Genomic DNA, 26251 nt, shown 5'->3' on the forward strand with positions numbered 1-26251 from the left:
ATAATAGGGCACCAGTGGTTTTTGCAACTTAACCAGAGAACATATTTATTGAACAGGATAGTCCACAAAGAAGTGTACATAACCAAGCAGGAACATAGAGCAACAGTTGATAAGCATATACTCACAACACCAATGGTCAGTATTAGTCCCTGCAGGGAAGAGAACATACACAGTAGCAATGAAGGTACACCTAGCTTTCAGACTTTTCTGAAAACCCAGGGGAATCACTACATCCCTAAGTCTGTATACTTAGTCATTGATGGATTAGGGGGCAATGGTTCCCACAACCATCCCTCCAGGCCCCCAACTCAGGCACAAAGCACCCTCCTTCTCTGCTCCCTGAGCTGCAACCGCCCACTTGCACCTACTATCTTTTTAGTAGAGCTGTGCTGGGGGTAAAGGAAGACAGAAGCTGCTTCTGGCTTCCTCCAAGGATCGGGTCTGGGCTGGCAGGGCCCACGAGGGCTGGAGCCCACTGGAGTTTTTTCCTGGTGTCCTGCTGGCCCAGTCCAACACTGCACTTAGTCCCTACACTGGGCAATTGGTATCCGATATCTTAATCCCACTCACACTCTTTGTCGGAGCCTCAGGCTTCCCAGCTAAATAGCCTAACTTTCTGGCACTCCTAGACTGACATCTTAAGGTGAGTAGCCTATCCTTACTAGATCTGACCTTTCTAGGTTCCACTTCTCCTTTCCTGCCTGCTCAGGCAAGGGATTAACAAAATGGACCCTGATGAGGGGGCTGCCATGTTTGTGCTGCAGTGGTCCATTAGCATTAGAAACTCGCCTAACTGACAGATTGAGAAGGGACAGTAAGGTTGTCAGACCTCAGCAAAAAAACAAGCAACATGAATTTTATTTTAATTAATATTGTGATGTGTAGTTTTTTATTGTCAGTATAATTTTAAAGAATCAGTCAGACAAATAAATGTTATGAAAGTATCCAATTAATGAATGAAACAAACACATGTTGATGGCACTGGTATACAGGCAAAATAGGTAGATGACAAATAGGTAGATAAAGTGTTGATACAACACTTTTATGTGCAAAGTGGCAGCTCCTCTTAATACAATGACTGAAACCATACAGGATGGCATCATTTATCATGGAAAAATACAAATAAGATTTTATGGGGCATAATTACTTGTATATACCGGGTCTCACTTCCCACACTGGGAGGCAGCCAGCGGCATTTCATGGGCTGAGATGCCACCACCCCCTGACCTAGCAGAGCCGAATGTCTGTGTTAAAAAACAGAAATTTGGCTCTTAAATTTACCAGAGGTGGCTTTTTGCCGCCCCTGGTATTTGGCCATTCCATGCAGCCTGAGGCAAGTTTCTCACCTTGCCTCATTGCAGGAGCGGCCCTGGAGGCAGCAAGCAAAAAACAAGTAACAAAAAACATAAACTTAATTTATGTTTTCTCATAACAGACTTAGTTGCTACACTTGACGCTCTAAAGACCAAACTGCAGTAATGCGCAAAACATGTAAATTAGTCCCTGATCAAGAGATACCAATAGTCTCTCTGTACAAGAGGTTGCATGTGCAATGAGCCCTTACAAACATGGAGAAGTTGTTTCGGATGAAAAGAGGATAGCCCATGTTGGCTCAATGAGTAGCACTGTTGCCTTGCAGCAATGGGGTCCTAAATTCCAACCAGGCCAATATGTGCAAGATGTCTAAATGTTCTCCCAGTCCTCATGTCTCCGTGGCTTTCCTCCCCATACAGGTTAATTGACTCCTGATAAACTTGTCCCTATTGTGTGTGAATGTGATAGGGGCCTTAGATTGTTGGGGCAGGGACTGACGTGAAGGGTGTACATTTGTCACCCATGTTTACACCTGACACATTTCCTTGAATGCTACTGACAATAAAGTAAGTTGCTAATGGGAAAACATATGCTGCATTTCAATTTCCAAAGTAGCCCACACTTTCCTTGCAAGTTTATTTGACTGAAACAGACACAGTACAGTCATTGGACACACTTATGTCACTACAGTTGTGAAAAACACCAAGGGCTCTAATTTACTAATATGTCTTATAAGATCCTACCATTAGCTAGTCCTCATTCAGCGGGTTGTGATTTCCATGGCTTTCACTTAGGTCTGGTTTTACCCCAGGGTTCTATGTTCACTGTAGCCTGCCCTATACCAGGCTTGAACATATCTACCCCCCTACAGTAATGAGAGCAACGAGACCCTGCCCTGTATTTAGTGAGGCAGATGGACAAGGCAGGAATTAGGTGTAAGATTTCAATGAGCCGGAGCACATTGGGCCTCGCTCTTTACAATACAATGTACACAGCCTAAGTACATTTTGATGAGAGCACTATTGTAATGCTGTGGACAGTGAGAGTAACTAAAAACCCATGTTTTTACCATCCCTCGATTGAGGTGAATTATCTGTGACAGTGAAACATTTGCTTTTAGGTTATCCAAAAATCAGAAAAAGATTGCTGAAGTGGATTCTTGAACCAATTTACATTATCCACATTTCCAAAGCCCTGGTTGAACCTTTTTTGTCCGTTAAAATATTTAAGCCAATGAGAACAGATGTGTCTGGAAAGGACATTTGCACTCCACCCAAGCAATTGCATTTAGACATTTACACGTTTAGCTGTAAAGTCAACTCCGGCAAGAGACAGGTCACCGTGTACAGTTTTTCCTGTAGAATAAATTTTAGGGGGCAGTAAATTTTAAAAGGACCAACAAAATGGTTCTTAAATGAAACAAGTGCACTAAAAAGAGTAATTTACAACAGTTGATCCAGGATCCTATGAACTGTAATCAGTAACAGTCGGAGAGGCATAGCATAGTAACCCCTGAGCTACAGAAAACATAAATGAAGATGTTTAAATGGAAATATTATGTTCCAAAAAGCAGGATTCTTAATTTGTCGTAAACTTTAAGGCAAAACATCAAGTAAATTTCTGTGCCATATTGGTGGCTGACAATGTAGACTCCCAAGCCTCCAATATAATGATTGGATACCAACTTCTACTCCAAGTTCATCTTCTCCATCTTGATCCTCAATCATATCATTTGCAAGTTGCAAGACTTAGGGTGAGACAAGGGTTCAATGAGTAGGTTATTTTGACTCTCTGAGCTACAAAGTGAACTTCTAGAAATACATGCTACAGAATTTGGAACAAATTGGTGGAATGGTTTTCGGGAAGAAATTCATTTAAGTGAGAAACCGTAGGATTTATAGACTTTGTACAATCCGGTCTGGATGGAGGTCTTATTACAGGTGCCTTTAGAGTAGAGACTATGAATTTTTGCCAAAACAGACAAAAGTCTGTTGACCGCCGAACGTATTAAAAAATCTGGCATGACAATGGAAAAGCTAAAGCCTCCATGGGACTTGATAACAATATTTAGGTTATTACCAGAACTTCGACTATACCATTACAAGATGTTCACACTAAGTTACCAAGGGACATAACTTTCTACATCGTTATTGTGTCAGCTAGACTAATCAGATGTAAGGGCACAATTAATAGTCAGCGCTTTGGCTACTTCTAGGGTAGAATTGAAATAGCAGGTAGATCTATCAATAGGTACAGTTGAGTAATGAACCAAAGGGAAACTGACCTGGGTCAGGAAAGTGTCAGTGTTAGTCAAAATGGAAAGATATCCCTTTAATTCATTCTGTTATATTGTTAATTAAATAAACTGATTAATTTCCAATACATTAGGAATAACTACAGATTTTAACTACTAATTTAAACAAAGTATGACATAAAAATCAGGAACTAACTTTCCAAAAAGTCCTTAAATATTTCAACCCTTAAGTTTATGAAGTGCTAGTGTAAGAAATGAATCTGATAATCTAGATTGCTCTTATAGAATTAAAGTGCTCAAAAATTGATTTTGTATTTTCAGGCCGTCTTATTCCTGATAAAGTGATTTAGTACATAGGACAATTGTTAAATGAAACCTGGAATTGCCCTTTAAAAAGAATTAATAATTGTAATTGTTAAATTACACCCACTCCCATAAACTTAAATGAGGTATTTTATATGTCAATTCTCAATTCATTCAATATAATTGCTTTGATTCCTAGATCAGATTGAATAATAAAAATAGGTGGTGGAGAAGTCCCTTTAGAGCTATCTTATATTTTTCCTTCTTCGGGACCCCACAAAGAGGAGAAGTCAGGGACACTGGGACTGTGGTCTCGGATTTTAGCTGATGATTAAGAGCTAGCTAACTACAAAAAACACAAATCCCAGTGCTCTTATGAAAGAAAATAGGTTTACAGAGAAAGGTTTAGGTTTCAGAGCAATTTGCGCAAAAAGACGCAAAAAAATGTTTCGTTATTCAAAAAAACAACAACCCAAGGTTTGCTTTAAAATGGTATAACCGAAGTTTAAAAGATCAGTAGCTTGGGTAGTTAAAGGGGAGGGGGGTTCCATTGAGGTGGTAGTAGAGCTGCAACATGGTCCTGAACAGACACATTCATCTCTCTCTCTCTATAAACAACGTTAATAATACTCTGTCCAATACTCTGTCCCTTAGTATAATCCCAAGATAAGAAAAGACATAACCACACTGACTCACCGCGATCTTGTGGTTTAAGGCCGGCAGCACTTAGCATTTATCTGGGTGCAGGAAACGGTTGGCGTCCCAGGCCGCACAAAATAGAGGAAGGAAAAAGGGTGACGTTCTGCACGCCAGATTATTGGTAAAAAGATGAAATCTTTATTAATCCATATTAAGAACACGCTGCATGCTTAGCTTGACACGTTTCTGGAACGTTTTGGGCTTTTAACCAATAATCTGGCGTGTGCGGAACTTCACCCCTTCTCCAATCCCAAGCTAATTTTGGTAATTTCTATGGTGCATGCTGTTTATGGATAACAGGAATGAGGGAAAGGAAGGCAGCCTGTTCTATTTGAAACTGTGCTGATTGAAAGTGGAGATCAACCCATTGTGTCTGCCCTTTCTCTGGAATCCCGGAAAGAGAAATTACACAACATACAAAAAGTATGATCGAATTTTCCGGGATACTGTCATGGGAAGGAATGTTTGTTTTTTTCAAAATGAATCAGTTAATAGTGCTGCTCCAGCAGAATTCTGCGCTGAAATCCAATCTCAAAAGAGCAAACAAATGTTTTTATATTTCATTTTGAAATCTGCCATGGGGCTAGATATATTGCCAGTTTCCCAGCTGCCCCCAGTCATGCGACTTGTGCTCTGATAAACTTCAGTCACTCTTTACTGCTGTACTGCAAGCCCCCCTCCCCCATCAGCCTAACAGAGCAATGGGAAGGTAACCAGATAGCAGCTCCCTAACACAAGATAACAGCTGCCTGGTAGATCTAAGAACAACACTCAATAGTAAAATACAGGTCCATCAGAGACACTGAAAAGGTTTATGGCTGGCCAGGACAAAGCTTTACATGACAGCACCTTTAACTTGAACTTGCGGGGAATCTCCACCGCTCACGGGTAACCAGTAGCACAGACAATGTCGGCCACTGACGCACTTTCCACGCTTCCCTGATTCAAGAGCGTTTATAATAGAAAGAAAATTGTATTTTCCCTGCACAGAAATTAGTAAAAAAGTAACATAACATAAATTATAAACTACTGATTGGAGCTTGTTTTGTGCTAAGCCATATGTATTGATTATTGATGTACTATTGATGTACTGTATGATGTACGAGGCTCCTCCTCTCTCCGCTTTGCCATATACAATACACTCCAGGGAAATCTATGTCAAGTCCATAGTGATGCCCAAAGACAACATTAGCGCAGAGGCACACAAAGCTACTGGGGGGAGATTAGTCGCTCAGCCACAAATCACTTCTTCTTCAGGCAACTAATCTCCCTCAACTGCCTTCCCAACAGCTAGAATATTAATCGCTGACGGGATGGCACTCGGAGTACTCCCAGTACTCAATAGTATTGGAGATCTCCCAGTGTGTCCCACCCAAGGACAATTCCCATCAGCTTTTTCTTATTCCCACCATAGGTCTATATGACCCCTACGTGCCCCAGTCTGACTGTAGTAAAGTATGACACATAAGTAACCAGACTTAACCTAGTTAAGTTATAGTGTAAATTAAGATTGGTGCTATCTACAGTATGAGGCAGCAAACCTGGGCACTAAAGCAGCACCTGTCCTGTTTGTGTCAGTAGCAGTAACATGTCACGTTACCATTTTGTGATGTGCTTATCTGTTAAGAAATACAGGTATGGGTAATATTATCCGGAATGCTTGGGAACTGACATTTTTTTTGATAATGGATCTTTCAGTAATGCTGATCACCGTACCATCACTCTACTAAAAAAATGTAAAATGAATCACAGACAGGTAAGAAGCAAATGAGAAACTTTGATTCCTCCACTAGACACAGATAATGAGACAATGTTGTGGTTTGAACTCTAGTCTGTACCACCCTTAACACTAAAAGCGATGGTGCATAAGCCAAATATCAATGGCTCCAAATGCCAAAACCAGTATTATAATTTGTTACTTGATCAGGGCCTGTCCTGTGATGGAGGCTTTTTGTTCCAAACATGCTACCTTTCCAATTGCATTGGGCTGTCTCCAGTGACATAACTAGATATTACTAGGCCCCACAGCAAATAGTTTTTTTAGGTCCCCAAAATGTCCAGAGGTTGACTTGTTTATGTATTAGGGCCTTATGGGGCCCCTATACCTCCTGGGCCCCCCTGCAGCCGTTGGATCTGCTTCCTCTGTAGTTACACCCCTGGCTGTCTCAGTAATGTCCCTGTGGTGTGTTTACTGGGATTGGTGATGACTAAAGATGTCAGTGTTTTATGCCAAAAAACTAGTAGCCATGAAATGGATGAGCCTGCTAGCCCCAGCGCAATGGTAGCTTAAACATAGTAGTAAGAAGCTCCCTCTGATCAAAATAACATGTAGCAAGGAGATGTCCACCAAAATTTAAAAACATATGGAGACTGTACCTAGAGGTCCACCCAGAGATTCCCCAATTTATAAGCAGCCGTTGTGTCCCCACAACACTCTACATGCAGCATGTCATAATGACTACTTGAGAGGGAGTAAACCACCAACATTCTGATGCAACCCCTCTCCATGAAATGAGTTGTGTGCTGTACTCTAACAACGTCCTAAAGTAACAGCAACAGAATAGTTACACTGTACACCTACTGTGCACTATTTGCCCCTCAGTTACAAAAAGATGGGACACCGGGAAATTGTCAAAAATTCTGTTAGTCCTAATTGTTTATTTGAGAAACCGAACATTTAAATGTTTCACTACCTGGACAATCGTTTAGTAAAATCCTCCTCAACCAAATGAAAGAATCGACCTCTTACACAGTTGGATATTCCACTACAGTCCACAGTTTTTGACGTCTCTTGGGGCCAAAGAAAATATGAAACACACCCCTGTCATCCAGAGTAACAATACAAGGTCCAGGTTACAATAACATAATTTTCTATCGAAGAGACAGATTATTTGGGATCTAATGACATCCTTTATTGATATCATTCCTTTGGCCTAGTGACAATCCAGCCTCTTAGATATTTCTACAAAAGTGGGAAAGACTCCACCTCTGTCAAAGATCACTGATGGTTCAAGGGACCTCTGCCATTGACTTCTACATAACCTCAACAGGTTTTAGATGTATTTTCGGATTCAAGATATTTCCAGGGTCTGGGGTATAATAAATATCTGAAAATGAGTTTTCGTGTCTGGGTAAGGGCTAAAAATTGCTTACAGGAGTCGCCGGGAGCAAAGCCCTAGAAAGTTGCGACTACTCAAGTCCGCATCATAACCACGCCCCCTGAAAATGTGAGTTTTAACAAAAAAATCAACTCAAAAACTAAAATTTTCATGGAAAACACAACTCGAACCTTAAAGGAGAAGGAAAGCTATGGAGGCATTTTATTGCCAATAGATTAGCTGCAATAGTGCAAGCTAGAATGCAACATTTATTCTGTAGAATGTTTTACCATACCTGAGCAAAAAGCTCTAGAAGCTCTCTGGTTGTTTAGGATAGCAGCTGACATATTAGCTTGGTGTGACATCACTTCCTGCCTGAGTCTCTCCCTGCTCACTTATAGCTCTGAGCTCAGATTAGAGCAGAGAACGGGGGGGGAGAGGAGCAAGGAGGTTTAAGTTAAAGGCAGTAAGTCTGATACAGAAGCCCATGAGTACACAATAGAAGGAAAGAAATGCAGTGTTTCTTTTGACAGAGGACTCAGAGCAGAATTACTTTGAGGGTTTACTGGTATATTTAGGTGGACCTTTCTGATAAGGCTTACTTAGTTATAACCTTTCCTTCTCCTTTAATAAATCTGAGCCTTAAAGGTTTGCCCCGTGTCTCAGGAGACATTCCTTTTCATACAGGCTGCACAATTCATATAAATAAAGAGACAAGGTGGTACCAAGAACATCTTTCTTCTAAACAAGATGTCCCCAATTAGTCATGCCCAAATAGACTCTGGAGAATTGGAGCTGAACTCTAACTTTCAGATTTGGGAAACTCTAACAAAAAGAAAGTTTGAACTTTTATGTTATCTAATGAGAGTCTCATAGGCAGTAGGATGCCTTAATAGCACAATGCAATTTCAACCTAGCTTATACTATTCTTAATAATGTTACCTTTGCTCAGAAGGATCTAGGTGGAACAGGTAACAGTGATTCGGGTTGCCCCCTACTGGCCTAGTGGGATCTGGTTTCCATCCAATTCACACCAGAATGTCCTCCAATAGAACTTTCTTCTACACCAGGTTCATCTTCTCCATCCTGATCCTCGGTCATATCATTTGCAAGTTGCAAGACTTAGATTGAGTCAAGGGCTCAATGAGTAAGTTATTTTGACTCTCTGTGCTACAAAGTGAACTTCTAGAAATACATGCTACAGAATTTGGAACAAATTGGTGGAATGGTTTTGGGGAAGAAATTCATTTAAGTGAGAAACCGTAGGATTTTAGGATTGTACAATCAGGTCTGGATAAAGGTCTTATTACAGGTGCCTTTAGAGTAGGGACTAAGATTTTTTGCCAAAACGAACGTATTAAAGAATCTGGCTTGACAATGGAAAAGCTAAAGCCAGATCATTTTCTCCTCCATGGGACTTAATAACAATATTTAGGTTATTACCAGAACTTCGACTATACCATTACAAGATGTTCACACTAAGTTACCAAGGGACATAACTTTCTACATCGTTATTGTGTCAGCTAGACTAATCAGATGTAAGGGCACAATTAATAGTCAGTGCTATGTCTACTTCTTGGGTAGTTAAAGGGGAGGAGGGTTTCTTTGAGGTGGTAGTAGAGCTGCAACATGGTCCTGAACAGACACATTCATCTCTCTCTATAAACAACGTTTATAATACTCTGTCCCTTAGTACAATCCCAAGATAACTTTGGTAGTTTCTATGGTGTATGCTGTTTACGGAGCCCAGGAATGAGGGAAAGGAAAACAGCGTGTTCTAGCTGATTAGAAGTGGCGATCAACCCATTGTGTCTCCGGAATCCCGGAAAGAGAAATTACACTACATACAAAAAGTAGGACAGAATTTTCCTAGTTAAAGGGATACTGTCATGGGAAATTTGTTTTTTTTCCAAAACGCATCAGTTAATAGTGCTGCTCCAGCAGAATTCTGCACTGAAATCCGTTTCTCAAAAGAGCAAACAGATTTTTTTATATTTAATTTTGAAATCTGACATGGGGCTCTGATAAACTTCAGTCACTCTTTACTGCTGTACTGCAAACCCCTCCGCCCCAGCAGCCTAACAACAGAACAATGGGAATGTAACCAGATAGTAGCTCCCTAACACAAGATAACAGCTGCCTGGTAGATATAAGAACAGCACTCAATAGTAAAATCCAGGTCCCACTGAGACACCTTCAGTTACATTGAGTAGGAGAAACAACAGCCTGTCAGAAAGCAATTCCATCCTAAAGTGCTGGCTCTTTCTGAAAGCACATGACCAGGCAAAAAGACCTGAGATGGCGCCTACACGCCAATATTACAACTAAAAAACATACACTTGCTGGTTCAGGAATGAAATTTTATATTGTAGAGTGAATTATTTGCAGTGTAAACGGTGTAATTTAGAAATAAAAACATCATAAAACTCATGAGAGAATCCACTTAAAGGATTATGAAAGACAAAGGGTCCCCTGCACTGCCCCCTCTCCACCAATATGGCTCTACCCCCTGTAATAATGTTGCCGCTTAACTTCTGGTCCCCTGCTCTCGGGTGGTGGTTGCACTGTATATATTTATATACATACATGAGAAACTGGGGCATTGTTGAGTTTGCAATGATGAAAGAATTCAAAAACTTTATTGACCTACAACCTGATTATAATATGCCAGATGAGAACCGATATTGTACAGAAAGTTGTACAGAATTTTTACATAGAAAACTTTACAGGTCGGTACCATATACATTTGTCCAGTAATTCTACATCCACTGCAATAAGGAATGCTTGTCAGCTGCAACCGTTACCTCCTTCCCGCCGGAGCACCATTCACAGTAGTGAGATTTCCCAATCAATTTCCCTTTCCTTAGGCCAAACGAGGCCGATCCGTGACTTTAATGTTACACTAATATCTGTACAGAGTGAAATCTACATCAAACAAAAGAACGTAACTTTAACAGCAGACGAGAGCAGGGCTTGCCCAGTGATTCCAGCCCCAGGCCACCAGAGAAGATATACTTATATTTATTTATATATTTCATTGCTCTTTGTTTATTCCAAGCCCTGCCATTATTATTTGTACAGATCATTTATTCCAATATAATGTCATCATCCTCTGCTTGGGAAAGTCAGCAGCAGTTTCATTAGGGCTAAAATAGAATCACAGAAAAAAAACTAAAAAAATACATCTTAAATCTCAACAAAAAAAACCTAGTGCATTCAATGGACAATAAAATAATGGGATTTGCAGCAAATCAGTGAGAAATTAGGAAATAAAATATTGCAGGAAGATCTTAATGTAGTGTTTTAAGACGGTTTCCGTTATGGAGGCGGACTCCTGCCAGACGTAGAAACGGCCAATCATGATTCCTTATGGATCTTCCCACAATAAAGAGTTAATTCGCTCAATTTAAAACATTAATTGGGACCACAAAACCGTTACATCTTTTCCCCCACACAAATAAGCCTTATTATATACTGCTCCCCCCACCACTTCATGGTGCCAAAGCCTTTCACGGTGAAACCCCAGCTCTGTGCTGGAAGTGATCCTGTTGTTGAAAGGCAGAGAGACAGAGAAAGAGAGAGAGACAGAGAGAGAGAAAGACACAGAGAGAGAAAGACAGAGAAAGAGAAAGACAGAGAAAGAGAGAGACAGAGAGAAAGAAAGAGAGAGAGGGAGAGAGAGGATAAATACCCCTAACACACAGTCTGGAGTGTTGTGAAGTCACAAAGTGGCCGATGCTACAGAGCCAATCAAACAGCGGTAGAAAAAGAGTCTCAGTTCAAAAGTTTTCTGGCTGGACGGTCTCCTTCCTCCTCTCTTCTGGATACTGGGAGTCGGTTGCTTCCGACTTTCCTTCTACTCTTTGGGGCTCTTGCGGGAGGGAGATTTTAAAAACAAGGCCGATCCGGTGGAAGAACCTTCGTAGGATAGTGCGCAGCTCCGGGATGAGGTCAAACTGGATTATCTCGCAGAGCAGAGGGTAATAACAGGACGCGTGAGCTTTAAACTGGAAGAGGAAACACATTTCAGATGTTATTCTCAATATACACTACAGGGGGACACATTACTGCTTATACTTTGCCTTTAAACTCATCCTTAGCCCTGTGTGAGCGAGGAATCTCCCCAGATCTAATGAGATCAATATGATACAAAACATGAAGATCACGCTGTGTTTAGAATAATTACAAGAATAATTACCCGTTCGTCACTAATCTTCAGGACTTTGGTTAAGAAGAGCAGCAGCAGATTAGTCCAGGCCTCTCTGTGACTCTCAGATGTCAGGGTCAGAAAGTAACTCAGGGCCTCGCTACAAACACTGTGGGGGAAGTAAATTGCACATCAGTAACTTTGCTGAATCATTATTAGCTTGTTATTCTCATACACATTCATTTCACGTAGTTGTCGTGCTATTCACATGCAGGTATAGGATCCATTATCCAGAAACCCGTTATCCAGAAAGCGCAGAATTAGGGAATGCCTGACTCCCATAGACTCAATTCTATCAAAATAATCCAATTTTTTAAAAAATGATTTCTTTTTTCTCTGTAATAATATAACTCAACCTTGTACTTGATCCCAACTAAGATATAATTAATCCTTATTGGAAGCAAAACCAGCCTATTGGGTTTATTTAATGTTTACATGATTTTCTAGTAGACTTAAGGTATGAAGATCCAAATCATGGAAAGATCCGTTATCTTGAAATCCCCAGGTCCCGAGCATTCTGGATAACAGGTCCCATACCTGTACTAGAAGACGTCCCTCTATGTGTGATCATAAGAAATTAATTTTCTAATAGCAGTGACAGCCACAGAGAGGAGACTCTGGGAGACAATGGCAGTACCCACTCCTATGCATGAATGCAAACAAACAAACAATGCACTGGGTATGAGCACAATATCTAATGAAATCGCTAGCACAGTATTTTTAGCATGCTGGTAGCATTATACTCACTTAAGCAATCGATGCTGAACTTCATCCCAGGCATCGCTTCGGCTGTCGTCCATGTACATGCGGAACAGAATGCGCAAGCCACAGGCCAGGCTGCTGGTCTCTTGTTTCAGGAGATTGGGTTTTGATTTCCCTTTGAAGCCTAATGGAAAAAACAAAATGCATATTTATGCCATGCAATTCAGCAATCCTGAGCTGTTCTAAGCCCACAACAACTGATTCAGTGAATCCGAAGCAGCTGGAAGAGCCAGAGTCCCTTTGTATGAGATGTAGTAAGGCCTTATACCCATACTGGGCAAATTAGCACCTGTGCAGTCACCCATAGCAACCAATCTGTGATTAGCTGCAAATATAAAATCAAACATGGTATTGGTTGCCATGGGTTACTGCACGGGCGTAATTTTGCCCAGTGTTTATAACTGGGCAAGGGAGGGAGATCCACCAGAAAGCTGCACCCAAGGCTCCTCAGTCCTTCTTTTGTGTAAAAACCCCCATTAGCTCTGCCTGGAGAACAACTCATGCTCACCTGCCTTCCACAGAGCAGTCCTTTGCTCATTACTGAAATTAAAGGCTTTTGCAAATCTGTGAGACTCCAGCAGACAGTCCAGGAGTTTGAAAAGCTGTTGGGATGTGAGGAAGCGATACATGCCTTGATCCTGAGTGTCCACATGATGAACATGGAAATGTACTGCATCCCTCTGTAGCGGAGACACAACACAACGCAGTCAGCTCCTATTGGCAGCCACACAGTTTTACATCTATTTTTTATTTTGCCAGTTTTACAAAACACCTCATTGCATTGTATTTAATTTCTTATTATCCAATAAGGGATCTGCACAGCGTATATATGTTAAATAAAGGTTTCCTCTGCAGAACTTCTGCCCCAAACAGCCAAACTGTGTTCTTGGGCTCTTGCCTGGTACTTATTTTGCTGATTCATATTTGGGCTAAACCAAACAAGATATGTGCACCACGGTGCTGCTAAAATTTGGACTATTCCAAATATGAAATAATGACATCCTCCCAAATGTGTAGCTATATGCTAAAACTATATATCAAGCACCTGTGCTGCAGCCAGATTCTCTGCATCTTCTTTTCTACTGGTCGCAGGGAAGAACACAATGTTGTCGATGGTCTGTATCAGCTCCAGCTGCACCACACATTTAATCAGTAAGGCTGCAAATAACCGCTGCTCGGCCACTCCTGGAACAGACAACCAAAGGACCATTATTATTATGGTGACATACAGGAAATATACAGTTAGGCCCATAAATCTTTGGACAGGCAACTTTTTTCTTACTTTGGTTCTGTACATTACCACAATGAATTGTAAATTAAACAACTCAGATGCAGTTGAACTGCAGACTTCCAGCTTCAGTGGGTGGAACAAAAAGATTCCATAAAAATGCAAGGAACTAAAGACTTTTTTTTAACACAATCACTTCATTTCAGGGGCTAAAAAAGAATTGGACAAATTAGGAAAACTGAAAATAAAATGTTTATTTCTAATACTTGGTTGAAAACCCTTTGCTGGCAATGACAGCCAGAAGTCTTGAACTCATGGACATCACCAGATTCTGGGTTTCCTCCTTTTTAATGCTCTGCCAGCCCTTTACTGCATCGGCTTTCACTTGCTGTTTGTTTGTGGGCCTTTCTGTTCTAAGTTTAGTCTTCAACAAGTGAAATGCAGCTCAATTGGGTTCAGATCAGGTGACTGACTTGGTCATTCAAGAATATTCCACTTCTTTGCTTTAATAAACTCCTGGGTTTTTGATCCTTGTAGGAGCCTGCAATGGAGCTTGCTTCCTCCTCGAGTGGAGTGCCGTCCATTCTTTTGGCTGTGAATTGAAATTTGGCGGTGGGGACGCTGCGGACAGAGCACCTTGCGAGGAGGGATTGGAGCAGCCAGAAGGAGGGTAAACTCAGAGCGGTCCTTTTGGTGTGGATGTGCTTTGGCTGTATGTTTTGGGTCATTGTCCATCTGTATTATGAAACGCCTCCCAATCAATGTGACTGCATTTAGCTGGATTTGAGCAGACAATGTCTCTGAACACCTCAGAATTCATTCGGCTGCTTCTGTCTGTGTCACATCATGGATAAACACTAGTGTCTCAGTGCCACTGGCAGCCATGCACAACCAAGCCATCACACTGCCTCCCCCATGTTTTATAGAGATGTGGTATGCTTTGGATCATGAGCTGTTCCATGCCTTCTCAATACTTTTTTCTTGCCATCATTCTGGTAGAGGTTGATCTTGTTTTCATCTGTCCAAAGAACTTTTTTCCAGAACTGTGCTGGCTTTTTTAGATGTTTTTTTTTTTAGCAAAGTCCTATATAGCCTTTCTATTCTTGATGCTTATGAGTGGCTTGCACCTTGCAGTGCACCCTCTGTATTTACTTTCATGCAGTCTTCTCTTTATGGTAGACTTGGATATCGATACGCCTACCTCCTGGAGAGTGTTGTTCACTTGTTTGGCTGTTGTGAAGGGGTTTCTCTTCACCGTGGAAATGATTCTTTGATCATCCACCACTTCTTCTGAGTTCACCAGTGTTTTTTTTTTCTCAGGATGCACCAAACTGTCGATTTTGCCACTTCTAATATTGTAACAATTTCTCGGATGGGTTTTTTCTGTTTTTGCAGCTTAAAGGTGGCTTGTTTCACCTGCATGGAGAGCTCCTTTGACTGCATGTTGTCTGTCCACATCAAAATCTTCCACATACAAGAACCCCCCCCCTCAAATCAACTCCAGGGCTTTATCTGCTTCATTGATAGACATATGAAGGAATTGCCCACACCTGACATGAAATAGCCTTTGAGTCAATTGTCCAATTACTTTTGAGCCCCAGAAATGAAGTGATTGTGTTAAAAAAAAGCTTTAGTTCCTCACATTTTTATGCAATCTTTTTGTTCAACCCACTGAATTAAAGCTGAAAGTCTGCAGTTGTTTCATTTAAAAAATTTTGTGGTACTGTACAGAACCAAAATTAGAAAAAAGTTGTCTCTGTCCAAATATTTATGGGCCTAACTCTGTGTAGGTCTGGTTTTGCACCTTCACAGTGTAACAACAGGTTCATGCTCAGGGTCACACATTGTGAAGTTACTTAATAAATGATCTTTTATTCACGGCAAAAGCTTAGGCATCTCCTCGGAAAGAGAAACCCTGCTGTCCAAGAGCATATGTATGTAAACAGTGTGGATAACTGCTATCCTATTATACTTACTTGCACCAGGCCTTGCACAGTGCCCCTCCTCTAGGAACAAAGGGGAAACTTGAGCCTGGATACTTCTCCTGCTGTCGGCTGTGCGAGGCTGGATACATTCATGGATATCCACAGATTTCTGTGACACGGAATCCTACGGAAGACACATCAAACAACATGAAGCCACTCCAGCATCAGATATATCATCCTGTTCACTTTATAAGAGACCTTAAAGGGCACCAATCATAACTAAAATCATTTCCTAAGTAAGTACACTATGTCAATGTTCAAGAGATCCGATTTTTAAAACAGTTAGAATTGTTTGTATAATTTAAATGATCAGCTCACTATTCCTTCTGCAAGATCTCCCCTGCAGTTCTAGCTGAGGCAGGCATCTTGGATTTCACTGGCTCCGCCTACCTATATATTCACAGCCAACTGTAGCTCTGAAATTTCGCACATGCTCAGTTGAAATTCCTTGTTCCTTATCAACCCTTCTAAGCTATTTTCAAATCAGCCAAACCTCTGTGTTAGCTGCTGTTCAGTAGTGCTGCCACCTGCTGGAAGTTAGTGTATGTCCTTCATTTGCATAATAACATCACCAGCAGGGGACAAGATAGGAAAATCTCCCGATACTTCTAGTGGAGGAGTTTAATAAAATAAGGCATTCTAGGTAGAATACTCAAGGCAGTGTTACAATCTGAGCATGCTCCTGAAATTTGCATATTATAGTCTCTGTTATAGTCTCAGTATGGCCTCCCTCAGTGAAAGAACCCATATGACAAAGTAAGGGATTTTTTAAAACCTGCAGTTTTTTTTCAAACTATATATATATTATATATGTAGTTTGATTAAACGTGTTTATGTTGTACTGGTCAGATTGTTAATACTGTATGTGTTTGATTTTGGGTGTGATAGGTGCCCTTTAATGCACATGACTTTATCAGATTGGATGTGGCTAAATGGCACTAAGCTATGAATTAGTGGAGACTAAGGCACTCACTGCTTAATACATTTATTTTCGTAATAATTTAATAATATTTTAAATAGAGCAGGGTAGGCAATGAAAAACAGTCACTTCCACAGCAAGTCTTTTACTGGAAACATAGAATTCTCACCGCTTGCTTGTCCCTGCTGTCAGCCTGTGAGCTCAGTTCTGCGTCTCCTCCTGCGGGTTTCCATGTCAGCAATCTAATAGCCAGAAAATGAAAGCAATTGTACCAACTCTTTTATATATATAAATATTTTTATAAGTACTTATGTTCATCACTTCATTCCAAGGGACTGTAGTTGGAAGGAGAGCTGGGAAGACGGCTGGGTTTGTGAGGACAGGAGTAATTATTGCTTGTGTCAATGAGGATAGAAAATTATAGGAAGAAAGGGAAAGACGGACAGCTTGATATCAAGGCCAAGACAAAGCTCTCCATAATGGACTCAAAATGGACAAATCTGACCCTATACGTCTTGGCTGGGGAATTATATTTAATATGTGAATGCCATATTACTGTCACTAATTCACAGGGTCCTTCTCATTTGAACAGTGACACCATCATCCCTGGTTTGATTTCACTCTTTCAGCCAATAAATAATCTTAGTGTAATAAGCCATATTCTGCATTCCAGTGCCGCCTGGTTTGTTGTTAAAGCGTTGACAGAGCTTTTAATTGTTACTGAAGATACAATTAATTATTTTCTCAAAGATTTTCTGTCATTATATTTATTTTTTCATTTGATTTGTGTTTATTTCTCAGCATATGTGAATAGCCACTCCAGCAGAAGGATTTGTAAGCACCAAGAGAACTTACGAATGAGGGATTGTGGTTTTGAAGATGTCCAGCATACAGTTGCAAGTTTTGTCCCAGATTTCCAAGGTAAATTTTTCTCCATTTAGAATAACAACATTCTCTAAGCAGTTGGTGCCGGAGCGAGCGAGCTGTTCATTGTCTGCAAGTACAATATAATTTATTAGCGGGGAAGCTTGTGGCACAGCATATTTATTATTTCTTATAATATAATTATCTTCCACTAAAGTTGGCAGGACCATTTTGGATAGAGATATTGAAATATTCTGAAGTCAAGCTGTGGGTCCGCAACGTACGATCCCCCGAACTCTGCTTACTAGTAATAACTTCCCAGTTTCTTCTATTTGCCAAAAAAGCCATGCTGATGACCTGGAAGGCAACAGCAACCACGACTTTAATTTGTTTTTGAGACACCTAAAGTGGGCCCATCCCTTCCCCACTTTTCTCTACCTCAGGTTCTTCTGAAGTTTCTACACTCTTTTTTCTATACCCTCTTCATCTTCTCTCTTACCTGTCTAAAAACATTTAGAAAAAGCAATAAAGATAAATAAATCTTTCAAAAAAAGTTGCCAGGACCTGACTGTCCTTTACAGAACACCAGAGAATCTCCCGGGCAGCCCTGGGGTCCCAGTCAAGGGCAGTTCGGTCCTTTTTCATTTCAATCATATGAATCACATATAAAACTTAGCCCTGATTACATCTTACTGGTGTGAAAGTTGGGTCTTGATGTCAGGTTCTCTGGTGGGCTGAAGAGGTTTCATCCGACAACTGACAGTTGGGGATCCTTCACCTCTAGCTTGAAGATGAAAAATCCTGTGCTAGAATTCTAAAACCCGGACACACAACCTCACACTGGGCCAGTTATTCAGGCCAACTTCAATGAAGTGAATGAGCAATTGGAACAATGTCCTGTGTGGGTTTGAGCTGGTCTATGGCCTGTACTGCATGTGTATGGGGGACATAAGCCAAGTATAATATGGCGAAATAATATCATGTTGTGCTACAATCAACGCACAGGCTGGCCAGCCATAACAGTAATATATGTGCATAGCAAAACTGCCACAAGCCCAACTGATTTTTTCATCTTTTTCACGTAAAACACAAAGCTCCTAATTGTTTAAAAGGCAATTGCTTGCTAGGGGCAGTCCAAACATGCAGGACTGCATTAAACAAATGAAGACAACACTTAAACTACTGCATTAAATCTTATACAGCAATTACATTTACCTTGCACAGCTGCTAATCTGCCATATAATATAATGATAGCATGTGTCCAGGTTTAAGTCAGTGAGCTGGCAACCCTACTGCTTAGTCTCTTCTACCAATGCTTTATGTTATTCATTTAATACACGACACAAAGACATATTGTGTGGGGCTTTACACTGATAAGAATACAAGTCTGATGTGTGTTTCACCAAGCAGCTTTGAACCAGGATGAACATATTACTAATGAATATTAATCTTTCATGCAGGGTTGGATTCAGAAGAATGAGATGGGAACCCTAGCCATGTATAGATGCACCTTAAAGGGGTTGTTCACCTTTAAATTAACTTTCAGTATGATGTAGAGAGTGATATTCCATGATTTGCAGTTGGTTTTCATTTATCATTATTTGTGGTTTTCGAGTTATTTAGCTTTTTTATTTAGCAGTTCTCCAGTTTGCAATTTCATTGATCTGGTTGCTAGGGTCCAAATGACCTTAGTAACCATGCATTTATTTTAAAGAAGAGACTCGGATGTGAATAGGAGACGCCTGAATAGAAACATTTGTAGCCTTACAGAGCATTTGTTTTTAGATGGGGTCAGTCACCCCGTTTGAAAGTTGGAGAGAGTCAGAAGAAGTAGGCAATTCATTCAAAAAAAGAAAAACTGCAGACCAATTGAAAAGTTACTTGGAATTATTATGGTTATTCTACAACATACTAAATGTTAACTTGAAGGTGAACCACCCATTTAACATCATTGTAACACAAAACAGCTATAAAACAAGTTTTGGATGTATAATTATCAATCAAGTTAGCAAGCCTAATGTTTTGTATGCTAACATATCTCACGACTGGGCAATACCGATTGGCTGGTGAGTTTATACTTCTGATGATATCAGCAGCTTTTCTAACCTGTCTAATCAAATTTTGTTTAGCTGCTAATGGATTTCCACCTAATAATCTGAGGATTTTCAGGCAAAAACAGCAACCAATATAAGGCCTCGTGATTTGAATATAGTCTGAATATAGTCTGAAACTGGCTGAAATGTGTGTTGGCTGTTCAAGACAAAAAACAACAGTCATTAATTGTTCTAGGTATTGCTTACCTTGCTGCACACACCAGTAGAGCTGTGCAAAGATATCATCCAGCAGCACATCGCTGAGTACCTCAAAGTACTGTGTAAACACATCACAAATTGCATAGAGGGCATGGTTGCATGTAGTAGTCATCCATTCCGCCTTCTGAACAGAACAAACACAAACAAAAGTCTGTAACTAAGGGAGGAATTTCATAATGAGGCCTATTTACTGGAATAATGAAAAGGCAGTATAATATGGATTTCTTTCGCTTCAACAATATTTTCTGAAACTTTGGCTGCTTTTATTCTTCTTTCAAATGCAGAACGCTTGTCTTTACAATGGGAAGTTCCAAACTGCTGCTGAGACACAGGGATAGGCAGTTCTCTCACTTGCCGTACGCGGATTCTAGGGTTACACTATATAGCTCAGTTTATATTGAGAATCTTTCGCTACAAGCCAAACAGTGATACAGTAAACCTCGATTTGAAGTACCCCGATTTTTCCCACAATTTACATTTATATATTTGTGGTCCCACCAATTAGTAATGCATTTCAATGGGTGCATTTCCCTTATTTTAAAGGAGAAGGAAAGGCAAAAATCTAAAGTACTCACATTGATGACCTTAATCGCTATATTTTCTGCTCAGCAATCTGAATATAAAAGCATAAAATCATGTTTGATGTTCTGCTCTGCTTTGGAACAACGCGGTGGCCATCTTGCTTATGGATTAGAAGCTTCCTTCACCTCAGGCAGCGAGAGCGCACACCTAATCAGTGAATGTGCACAACATAATCTCGTGTACACAGTAAGTTAATTCCACTGTCCACCAATGTTTATTAGGCGCGCTGCAAATGTAAAACCGCTGATTTAAAAAATGTCCCCTCACATCGCACCACAAGCGCTCAATGCTGCCAGGTAGCTGTTCCCTTCAGTAATAAAAAAGAAACGATTGAGCATTGCTGATTGGTTAGGTGGCATGTGTACAGTGGTCAATGAAGACTCGCCCATAGCTGATCTGCATGCGCGTCATCTTACATCGGAGGAAAGCTCAGCCTCAGAAGCTTGCGCAAAAGAATAGAATGTGGCAAACGTGACTCAAGGCTGCCTCGGGCAGCAGGGAGGAAGCTGCCTGCAAATTCTGTGACATCACTGGAGCCCTACGCTACATTCTAATCAGAGCGCAGTTCCTGCTACTAGACACCAGGAAGACAGCATTTACTATGTTCTGTAAGTAATTAGTATACTAGCCTTGTGATAGAACTTTATTTAGGATTTAGCTTTCGTTGTCTTTTAAAGGGATACTGTCAAGGGAAAAAATGAATCAGTTAATAGTGCTGCTCCAGCAGAATTCTGCACTGAAATCCATTTCTCAAAAGAGCAAACAGATTTTTTTATATTCAATTTTGAAATCTGACATGGGGCTAGACATATTGTCAATATTTCCAAGCTGCCCCAAGTCAAATATATGCTCAAACATATATTTTATAATGATGCCATGTTTTTTCTCTATAGTTTGGTGTCTGGCCTGCCTGAAAGAGGTTCCCAGGGGTCTTACCTCAGTTTGCTGCTCTGGAAGTTTCATGTTATCAAATATCCTAAAGACAATCCTGAACAAGTCTTGCCACCAGTGCTTTTCAAACGTGTGCCCATAGGTTTTCATCACCTCGAACATGACAGTCAGACCTCTGCAAATGAAGAATTTCACTTGTGTGAGCAAACAGTGTAATTTACAGTCACAAGTATCTGTTATAATCTGCTTTGTCAACTCTTTAGCTCAAATTGGATTAAAATGAACATTATAGTATGATGATGAATATAGAGATTTATATTCTTAGATAATTTGCAATTTGTCTTCACTTTTTATTTTCTGTGGTTTCTGAATTATTTAGCTTTGTATTCGTCAGCTCTAGAGTTTGGCATTTTAGCAGCTGATTGCTAGTGTACAAATTACCCAGCCAGGCTGTGGTTTGAATGAGATACTGGAATATAAATAGGAGAGGGGCTGAACAGAAAGATAAGTAATAAAATAATAATAATAAAATTGTAGCCTCACAGAGCAATAGTTTTTGGCTGCTGGGGCCATTGACCTGCTTTAAAAAGCTGGAAAGAGTCGGAAGAAGGCAACAAATCATTCAAAAACTATTAGAAATCAATGAAGACTTATTGAACTACTCCTTTAATACAAGGACAAATGTAATTCCTATGTGAGAATTCTTATAAAGGCAATTTGTTCCCTGTGCATAACTTAATACCTGCCCATGCAGAAAGTCGGTGACCTGAGAGGTTGCCGTACGATTTATCTGTAAACACTTTAAAAGAGTTAAATGAAAATAAAGGAACAATTGCATACAGTATCTCATGATAAAAAGCCCAAGTAGTTTCAAAGAATGCATATTTGTATGGAGGTTTTGTAGTCCAATAATCCTTAACACTTTCTACTAGAGCTGTTGTTGCCTTATAATATTATGCGAGTTTTTTTTACATTGCAGCATTGTTTATAGCTCTAAACGGCTCAATTTCTAATAGCCTGGACTGACAGCTCTGGCAGTTCTCAAGACTCTGACTCTCTCTTTGTAGTGTATGAGGCTGCATAATGATTCTGTCAGTGCAAGCCTGGAGGCGTTAAACTGGTAGTGCTGTTTTGTGGAAGCAGTCAGGTCTTGATGAACATTGATGTTATGTTGTACAAAGAAGTGATATAAGGCGTCTAATTGTGGGGCTTATATATATGCAATTGAAACTATGACAAAACATGCTGGGGTTATAGTGGAGCATAAAGAGAGATTGTTAAAGGGATACTGTCATGGGAAAACGCATCAGTTAATAGTGCTACTCCAGCAGACTTCTGCACTGGAATCCATTTCTAAAAAGAGCAAACAGATTTTTTTATATGCCATTTTGCTGGAGCAGCACTATTAACTTATGTGTTTTGAAAAAAACATGTTTTCCCATGACAGTATCCCTTTAAACTATTCCTGCAGCACTAGGTCTGGGGTCTAATATACAGAGCAAGTAGCTGTACAGATACCACTGCAATAACTGGATACAGCTGCTAGAAAGCAGTGGCTTTGTGTTTGATACAATATATTCCTATCATATATGCAGCTGTATCCATCTAGGAAGCAACCCATTAACATTATTAGAAAGACAAAAATGAACACTTTGTCAAAGTACTATATACAGTATAAATATATAATGGACAAAAGCCATGAATATCTTGTAAATTATATCCTTATAAACGATGAGTTCTGATGTCATCAGTTATAAACGGTGAGTTCTGATGTCATTTCTGTCACATGACTCACTGAAACGTGTGTATTATAATAAATAAATTACCCCCAGTTGCAAAATATGAGGATATTAGAAGTTCCATGACTTGTATAAAAACACTCGGCCTCGGTAACTTATAATATCCTTATATTTTACAAGAGGGGGTACTTTATTCACTATATAACATGCAGGCAGAGCGTACACCACTAGTATAAAATAGAACCTGGGTGCCAGTCCGAATACAAATAGATACCAAGGTGAGTTGACAGCACTCCAAGGAAGTTTTGAGGCAAAGGTTTCAGCAACAAAATGTAGGTTTATTGGTTCCAACGTTTCAGTAGCAACGCAATGGCAGCAGAATTTATTGGAGAAAAATAATTTACTATAATGGGACAGAGCTACTGCTTTACCATTTGTAAATGCCTGGTGTTCCTAAAAAATAAAAGAAATGTATCAGAAATTCTTGGTGTTAAGTGTTTGACTGCTGCCTTTTTGGTAAGACTGGAATGCAGTCATGTGATTGTTTAAAGGGATACCATGATCAGTGTGCACTGCTTCACTTCTAAGCCCAGGTTACCTGAGAAAGGCACTTATTTGGTTTAAAAACACAGGAATTTCAGCAGTCCAGCCACCTAAACTTCCACGCCCAACTAATTAGGAAGCTGAGTTGCGGCCTATGTTTCACTATGAAAGTGGGCAGAAGAATTACTTGGTCTCCAAGAATATGGTTACATTTTTTTTAAATTGTTCTATAATTGGGTCAGCATCCTGCAAGCCAAAAATATAATTTAAAACTTTCAAGAGTATTGAAGCTTTTCTACTAATGTGTAAAAACAGACGCAGATGACACAAATAATAAATACAGAGAACATTGTAAATACCTTATAAAACTGGAATTGCAAATACGGATTGTTACCTGGTTCTTACATCTAATTTGCATCTGTTGATGATGCAGGACAACTCAAACAGAATGGGGAACCATCCCCTCACCCACACGCGGTCTTCTGGAGCTACATTCATATCATCACTTGTATACTCCTTGAAGGCCTAAAAAAAAAGTAGTTTTTAATGTACAGTAGTATGATATTTAAGGCAACATTTACTGCTACGGGATATTCTCATGAAAAGAATCTTCCGATACCTGTGGCCTGTCTGAAACATATTTTGCACAATGACGAATCAGACGAATGGCTTCCATGCTTGTGTCTGGGAAAGCAGCATTACATGCAAATTCAGACAAACACTTTACTGCATCTTGGAAGGAATCAATCGTGGCCGGGAAGTGTTTTTCAAACACAAGTGCTGTAATAAAGAAGATAATCCAGTTATTAACTGGATTAACTGGACATGTTGCAAAAGTGATACAGACTGATATATGAAATAAAATAGCTGTAAAAACTAACACTTATTTAAATTAATCTCAGGGCTGTTTTTCCATGCACTGGGCTGATTATTCAACATAGCACATAACTGAATAAAGATGATTTAATACTAAGATGTCTGTGGATCCCATGAGCAGTATCCCTGAAGGGCCACATCCAACCCCAGAGCCTCCAGTAGAACTGCAGCAAATACTCACTGACTATGTGCCCAGTGGTCTGGAATGCAAGCTCCACTATGCTTTCATCCTGGTCTGATGCAGCTAAATGAAAGACGGAAAAGATGTTCTTCCAGCCTGAGCGAATGTTAGCAGCTTGAGAATTCACCATTTGTGCAATGCAGCGTACCACCATGTCTCTAATGGTAGGAGACCTAATTAACAGAAAATACATATTATGAGTGTAAAGCTGGCCATAAATGTAAAGATATAGTTGCAAGAAACACATATTCGTACAATTTCCGGACCATGTGTGGAGTCTCCAGACATTTTTCGTACCATGTCGATTAGTCGATTGGACAGGTTAGAAGATTTCTGGCGGCTAACGATAATATCTCTGCATGTACTGCCTATCTGACAATATCAATGGCTGACTGTCACTGCAATTTGTCGGACATAACTTTTGTATATTGTGTCAATTCATGACCAGAACATTGTATGACTTGTTCTTTTTACTACTTTATTTGATCTGAATGGTTAATGGTAGACTGTTAGACTGAAACGAACAATTGTTCATTGCACAAACAATAAAATCTGTGTGTCTATGGCCAGCTTTAGGCAGTGGACTATATCTTTTGTGTTCTAACACTGATTGCAACAAATTTATGTTGCATCAGTTTCCTGCTACAACTTCAAGAATACAGTAGAACCCCAATTTTAATTTTTTTCATGGAACCAGAAAAAAATGGTGTAAAATCCAGAAAAATTTAAAATCAGGGAAATGTATTATGCATAATATATAGATAGGACCACAAAACAACAATGTAAAATGAGGGAAAACTTAAAATCAGGGATGTAAAATTGAGCTTCCACTGTATTTAGGAGGGCTTATAAGCTTGTCAGCTTGACTTTCAGGAGCAACAGCAAATATGCATTCAACCCTATTTAGACTTCTAAAAGCAACACAATACCTATAACCATAACTTCGTATTCACTTCCGCCACACCAAAAGATATGAAGTGCTGTGTCTCATTTATTTAATTACACTGTAAATGGGCCTTAATGCTAGTGCCAAACATGGCTGCTTCTCCACCTGGTTTATACAGTAAATCCACTCTCATCCACTCCTTCCTCTATGTGCACTGGAAGGTCTATGTACAGACACATGGAGCAGATTTCGGCTTGAAATGTTGCATTTTCACACCAAAAATTGCTCCATTTGCCGGCACGCGGGCCAACACAATCCATGTCAGTGCAGGTAGAGCAATAATTGGGTAAGAGCAAATCTGCTGTTTCTCCACCTGCATTTATACACAGGCAGAAAAACAGCCACATGTGGGGTTATCCTTAGTGATACACTTTGTGCAAAGCAAAATGATCGACTAAAGTCAAAGCTAGCAATTAAGGTTTGCAATTAAGGTTTTACATCATTTGTAGGAAATGGGTCAGCATAAAGGTAAAAAGTACATTCTTTGGTACTTATATACAACACTTACAATGAAAGCAAGGAAACCCAGTACAAGCAACACACACTGG

General features: G+C 39.9%; 1 protein-coding gene across 3 annotated transcripts in view; it reads right to left on the reverse strand.

Moving 5' to 3' along the window:
* Window positions 1-10290: 10290 nt before the first annotated feature.
* Window positions 10291-26251, reverse strand: part of LOC108719284 (brefeldin A-inhibited guanine nucleotide-exchange protein 1) — a 94763-nt gene continuing 78802 nt past the window's right edge. For all 3 annotated transcript variants that reach the window (XM_018268066.2, XM_041566468.1, XM_041566469.1), the window contains 13 exons: window positions 24758-24930; window positions 24320-24480; window positions 24095-24225; window positions 21464-21593; window positions 19934-20069; window positions 17625-17763; window positions 16939-17011; window positions 15842-15974; window positions 13683-13822; window positions 13146-13317; window positions 12623-12761; window positions 11867-11984; window positions 10291-11675 (listed from right to left, as the gene is read on the reverse strand). In XM_018268066.2, coding sequence (XP_018123555.1) covers window positions 11448-11675; window positions 11867-11984; window positions 12623-12761; window positions 13146-13317; window positions 13683-13822; window positions 15842-15974; window positions 16939-17011; window positions 17625-17763; window positions 19934-20069; window positions 21464-21593; window positions 24095-24225; window positions 24320-24480; window positions 24758-24930 — 1873 coding nt within the window. In that variant the 3' untranslated portion in view covers window positions 10291-11447. The remainder of the gene's footprint in view (window positions 11676-11866; window positions 11985-12622; window positions 12762-13145; window positions 13318-13682; window positions 13823-15841; window positions 15975-16938; window positions 17012-17624; window positions 17764-19933; window positions 20070-21463; window positions 21594-24094; window positions 24226-24319; window positions 24481-24757; window positions 24931-26251) is intronic.

Source organism: Xenopus laevis, chromosome 6L (assembly GCF_017654675.1).
Source record: "Xenopus laevis strain J_2021 chromosome 6L, Xenopus_laevis_v10.1, whole genome shotgun sequence".
In the NCBI taxonomy this organism is placed as follows: Eukaryota; Metazoa; Chordata; class Amphibia; order Anura; family Pipidae; genus Xenopus; species Xenopus laevis.